This window comes from Saccoglossus kowalevskii, chromosome 8 (genome assembly GCF_978046115.1).
Source record: "Saccoglossus kowalevskii chromosome 8, keSacKowa6.1, whole genome shotgun sequence".
Taxonomy (NCBI): Eukaryota; Metazoa; Hemichordata; class Enteropneusta; family Harrimaniidae; genus Saccoglossus; species Saccoglossus kowalevskii.
Window position 1 is genome coordinate 26162330 of NC_140648.1, and position 6365 is coordinate 26168694.

At 39.4% G+C, this 6365-nt stretch overlaps 1 protein-coding gene across 1 annotated transcript; it reads right to left on the reverse strand.

Annotated features, from left to right (window-relative positions):
* LOC102809072 (uncharacterized) lies at nucleotides 1-3248 on the reverse strand. The gene is made up of 3 exons (XM_006812408.3): nucleotides 3112-3248; nucleotides 1913-2264; nucleotides 1-1100 (listed from the first exon to the last, which is right to left on the reverse strand). Exons 2-3 carry the CDS (start codon nucleotides 2257-2259, stop codon nucleotides 815-817), a joined length of 633 nt encoding a protein of 210 aa, XP_006812471.1. The 5' UTR covers nucleotides 2260-2264; nucleotides 3112-3248; the 3' UTR covers nucleotides 1-814.
* Nucleotides 3249-6365: the final 3117 nt, after the last annotated feature.

Consider the following 6365-nt stretch of genomic DNA (forward strand, 5'->3'; position numbering starts at 1 on the left):
TTTCCAGAGAAATGTAATATTTAATTTAATGATTAGTTCAAATTGTGGCGTTTATACATATCATTATTATATTTAAGCCGAGGACATTGAAGTATTGAATAAACTATACTTTCTTCGAAAAATTCATTACTTTATTAAAAATTCATAAAAATATGTACAAGTTTGTATTTAGTTCGAAAATAATATATGCAAATCAATTACGCGCATTCAGAATCCATATAATCGTTTCAGTCACGTGATTTCAGACATACATCTACAATACAAATGCTCACAATTTACCAATATAATTTCTTTAACAAAAAAAATGCCATCAATCAGTAACACAGTCATATCAACCTTTCAAAGCTTCACATTTGTCGTGACTCGCCATGTACAACGAGGGTTCCTCGCTAACTACGCAACACATGTAATTAAAAATGCATTCTTAGTTTGACACCGTTAATCGAAAACGCGCTGCATGATATTTTTAGGGCAGTTATACCGACATGCATTGTGAATGTAAAATGTCAGACCTTAGAACGGCCCGTCTGGACGCCAAGCCAATTACATTCTGCTGTTGGTAGATGCTATATTTAATTGTTTTACCTAAACGAGGCCTTTACTTACTCCAGGTCGTATATTGATCAACAGATTGGATGCACAGTGGTCACTTGATTTGACATGTGCGTATTTTAAAAAGTTTTCCGTAGTATTTCTAGTTCTAGATACTATTTATATTTATTGTGTCGCACATTTGCCGTGACGTCACGTCATCTCCATGTTTATGACGTCACTTAGCGCAACAAATGTTCATAGATGCACTGGTGTAAAATGTTCACGGTGGTGGTTGGCCGGAGTAAGGCCGGTACGGTTCGTTCGCTCCTAATTGGCCGTAAGGCGGCGGTGGCTGACCATATGCTGGTTGGTCCTGTGGACCACCGTAACCCTGTTGACCGTATGGTGGCGGCTCTGCTTGTCCATGTGGTGGCTGTCCGTGTATTGGTTGCTGTGGTTGTCCATACGATGGCTGTCTGTATGCTGGTTGATGTGGTTGACCATAGGCTGGTTGTCCGTATGCTGGTTGTTGTGGTTGTCCCGGAAGTGGTGGCCCAGGCTGATTACTGTGTCAAAAGAAAACATCACCACCATGAATGTTATAATAACAATATAATATAACAACATAATGATAAATCAAAATAAACGTCTTTAAACAAACAAAAAAAACAATGTTAAAGATATAGGCTCAATAGAGACAGACATGTATATCTCCTTGGAATGCCCAGGTTATATATTTCTAGGGAACATTTTTTCAATAGAAGTGTTACAATTTTCAATGAATTATTTTTTTTAGATTCTAGCCTGGTCAGCCAAAACAGACGTGATGATTGAATGCGAAGGACATCTGTATATATGACCGATAGTAGTAATCGTGTCTGTAAGAAGCAGTGTCGTCGTAAATACGACCTCTTTTCGGCACATACTGAGTCTATAAATTGTAGCCAATGGGATTACAGATGACGAATTTGAATAACTCTGAGACTTGTAAACGGACACACTTTTATTCATATGCAGATTGTAAACGGACACACTTTTATTCATATGCAGTGATTGTTTTCTACATTGACTGCTGATGCGTCAGCGTTATAATCTCATTAAACGTAAATGTATATGCGCATGTACAATGAAATAACAGTACGTATCAGTATTAAGTAATATGTCCGGTTTCCCATTGTTTTTATATTTTCATCAATTTCCTCATATCTCCTTGAATGCGTAATGTGATTTTTATTTGTCAAACCCTATTGTATGCCATTTGCATAACCTAATTGTGAATCAATCACATTTCGGTGATTTCGTACATTAGTTGAACTACTATGCTATTGAACAATAATCACACCCCACATACACACACACAATTCCGTCGTGTTCTTACCTTTGCGGATAAGGGTCGCTTTGCCAGCCCCCTGTGGGTGGCGGTGGTCCAGTAGACTGGGGTTGGTAAGTTTGACCATATTCAATTTGTTGTGTCGTAGTACCCTGGGTGGCTTCTTTTAGTTGGATTGTTCGGACACGGTTTTTGTCTTTTTGGTAATGATACAGCACATATCCGCCAATGGCAGTTCCGATAAGTCCGCCTAAAATCATACACCCGGCGATGTAGAAGAGGTATGTAGCAGCTATCATCACAATGATACCGCCAATCAGTAAGGCAATACCAAGAACCAAAAATATCACAGCATTTCTGCGAACGGCCGGATCTAAGTCGTCGTTGTTGGCCATGGCAACTGAAAACAATATAACAATTCTGTGATTTATATTTTTATGATTGATTTACATATGGATGATGGGATTGTGGCTGTGGTATCATAAGGCGCGCATCGTCGAATCCGCGTGCTAGTAAATGTCAACATAATAACTTAAACATTTTTGACACCTAACTTCGCACAGAAGACAGTGAATATCACGTGATATAAACAATTTTCAACTTTCTCAGTTACAAACTTCCAGCTACATGTTGTGGATATACAAGTACAATCCAAGGGACTTCATGTTATCTTGGGGCGTAAAGTTGCGTGCGTGTCCTTACGCTGAGTCCTAGGAATAGTCTGTCAGTTCACACTCGCAAATAGTGCACGGGGTCGATACGATATATACGGGTACTGGTTGAGTGGTATTTTTTTTACGGTCAGTCATACTGACGTACATGTAGTCATATTTTCTCATTTGTTACATTAGCGACATCAAACCGATGCAAATCACTAATAATGGCTGTTATATAGTATGTGGAATATCACATAAAACTGGCAAATAATGACTGGGGTAGTATACAATACATGTACATGATTCTATACCGGTCAATGGTTCGGTCACTGTCATGTCAATAGCGATTATACTACAGATTTTCGTGCCTATAGGCTTTACACTCTAACCATCGCGAAACATGTTGTATCGAGGAGTGGTGACTCCAGCGAATACGAGTTGTGTTGACCTCACCTTTCTCGCATATCATGGGTCATTGTGCACGAATCGTTGCCGTCGCCGACAGCGACACGGTTACATGTACAACACAATACAACTGTGAACATAACTAACAGTCACCTCAAGACATTCGAACGTTTTGCGTAAACTCACCGTGACCTTGACCGGGCTACACCGAAGAACTGAAAATAAGATTAATGAAAAGAACTTCCCAACATTTCCTCTCTGTCTGGCCGACTAGCTCCGTCACTAAGTGTAAAATGGTGACGTTTCCTGTTCAGCTCACATCCGAATACTTCGGTATACGTCACTGTAAAACCATTGTTGTTGTACGGCACAGAGCTTTTTCCATCTATTGTTACTAGTACCTTCTATACGTATTTTATTGTTTGGAGTTAGCCAATACAAAAATAGCGTGCTTGTAATATAATATATTATTATACATATGTCACCGTAACGCTATAAGTTACAGCGTGCCGTAATTTTCTACCGTATGAGGAAATGCAAATTCCAAACATGGAATGATTACGCGCGTAATTATGTAAATTGTCACATTAATATACATGTACCTAAACAGATTGCAAACAACAGCAACTGTAAATGCCAAAACTTGTATTAATGTGTAGATTTTTAACAGCAGCATTTGTAAACATATGCAGATATCAAGCAGTTACTCATATGATAATTGTAAACTGGCATATTTGTATCCATGGTTACACTTGTATTTGTACGAATATATTAAACAACCACGCGTATTCAGATGTGGTACTGGAAATATAATACGCCCACGTGGTTATATTAAACAGTAGACTGGACGCCAGTAGATTTTCCTGAGCCTGGCGCCCCACCCCCTCTTCAGCCCGCAATAAAAATTGACAAATAAATTGACAAACCCAGCCCACCGGAGAATTTCTAGATCCGCCAGTGTGAGCATGCTTCCATTTCACTCCCTATGTATCTGTTATGTACCTGAACCTGATATCCGCTCAGCATCAGATTTTATAAAATGTGACAGTCCCTCAGAACAAATTTGTTTTTTGTTTTTTTGCGAAAATAGTAACGAAAAATGGGAAACGTCTGCGAATTGGCGTGGGCATTTTGCAGACGCCTTCGTTGGCTCATTTTTATTCTCTAAAAATAAACAAAATCGGGCATTGGGACTATCGACAGTATATATTGATGGTATTGCGGTTCGACCACCATACACCCAACCAAACAACATATGCTGACTTTGTATACATTCTAACCATTTCTCATTTGGTTGCTGGATATTCTTTGTTGGTGGAGGTGTAGCAGTAATAGAAAAAAAAGTATAGGATACGTGGAACACATATTTATTGGATTCGATAGAATGTTACTATTTACAGATACGTTTAACGACACACTGTTGAAACCGTAGATGTGATAGAATAAATGAACCGCGCAAAACAGTTGTTGATACACGCACGACCAAAGTGGCACTCATTATTGCGACATACTCTAACTTGATTGGTGCGTTATAATGCTTTCTCACAAGCCCCTGTGTGACCCCCCCCCCCCCATGATATATTGCTGGCCCATTGGCAAACACTGCGAGTGTCCACGACTTTCAACAAACGTGTACACTCTATGGATGACGGTATGTATGTAATTCCCCGAATTCTCGGACTGCTTGCACTTTGATTGCTCGGCCAGGTAATTCGTCGTCGCCAGCCTGGCGAACCATATTTTCAGACTGAGTGTTTTTCGATAGGTACATGATGTCAAGGGTCGCGTATAATGCATTCCATTCAGGATGTAAGTGAATGCGGGATCATGCAATGAGGTTAGTTGGCATGTCGGGGAGATGTGTACCTTTGTTGACATCGCATTGCAAGTATCATGGCAAATCACGTTCAATGTTACAATTTGACAATTCATCTGAAATGCAAACTAAAACGCTTTCAAGACACTGTGTTTTCATCGTTGCTAAGACGCACACCACTCTACCATGTATTTATAATAGCTCTGCGTAAGCTGCTGTGGACGCCGGTCGATGAGCCGGTGAAAATAGCTCAATTCGAAAAAATAGCACATTGAAGTAATCCTGGACAACCAAATTTATATATGTTGCACATGTAGGAGTAATCTTGTTACACTGTTCAGGAGAGTCTCAGCAATTGTTCCAAAGTACATTTGTTTAGAGTTATCGGCCTTTGTTTTCATCGTGATGGTTGCTAGGCGGTAAAAATACCCGGATGTCGGCCCCGAGGATACACACCTTTCCAATAAATCGCGCCCTCTATTGACGAGGCACTTCTGTGATGTCAAATGATGTACATGGCTATCAATAATAAAAAATATACGTCACAAAAGCACATCGTCACTAGACGGCACGACTCAGATTGGACAAGAAAATATTGGTGGTCTCCAGGATATCGGTTACGTATTTATTGATGTACTAGTACTTGGCGCTCCAAATCGTATCTCCGGGAATATAAGTACTATACGTAGTGTGAAAACCAATCGGTTAAAAAATCGGTTAGTATTAAGTATTATAAACTTTGAACGAACGTTCATGGTATATCATAATTCAATGTAGCCATTAACATGCAGTATCAAACACCAATATTCAAATTAAGATGCTGAATTGTTCGAATACGTGACCGAGTTAATAAAACATCGAGTTACATGGCCACACCCATATTTTCGAAAACACGTCCACTTTGCACAGCCACGCCCAAATTATAATTCGATAATTACAATAATTATAATTTGTTTAACGTCCACATTCAGTAACTCGTATTTTCAAGCGGGGGAATCGTCACCTGCGCATGCGTCAGATGGCCATAGCGTGTCTTTGTTTACAAAACAAGCGTCTACCCATGAGCCTTTGCGCTTTTAGCGTGTGTCGTTATCGTCGCTTGGGACTCACCCTCCCTCCCTTCGTGCGCAGGTGACGACCCTCCCGCTTTAATTAACAGTTAACCGAACCGGGCAATCGAGATTTTTGTTGTTGTTCAATCTCCACAAACGTGCCCTGCGACTAAAATCAACTTGAAAGATGAAACAAACAGGCTTAGCGCACGGTCCGTCAAAAGTGAATTGCGAAATGCGTAAAGTTAGAACAACAACAATAACAGTCTAAGTCGCCCTCAATATTTGGTTAATTGATAATTAACGTTCGGGTTACTAAATCTGGACGTTAAACAAATTCAAAAACTAAAACTGTTATTTAAAGTTCAATTTATGATAATAAATTGTGAACGCTAATGAAACAAATATTTTCGGTTTATTGTTAATTGAACAAATTGAAAAATATGGGCGTGGTCGTACTCGATGTTTTCGTAACTCGGACAATTAATGTACTGAATCATGTTGCACCTTTAACATAATTCTGTCTAATTCTGTGAATGGTGGATTACGTTTTTGCAATAAAATGTATACGC

What these genes read in the sequence shown, in the direction of transcription:
- LOC102809072 (XM_006812408.3), bottom strand. Translation starts at nt 2,259, where the DNA reads ATGGCCAACAACGACGACTTAGATCCGGCCGTTCGCAGAAATGCTGTG. An exon ending in AGCGACCCTTATCCGCAAAG is followed by an intron (nt 1,101 to 1,912) that starts GTAAGAACACGA and finishes CTTTTGACACAG; the next exon opens with TAATCAGCCTGGGCCACCAC.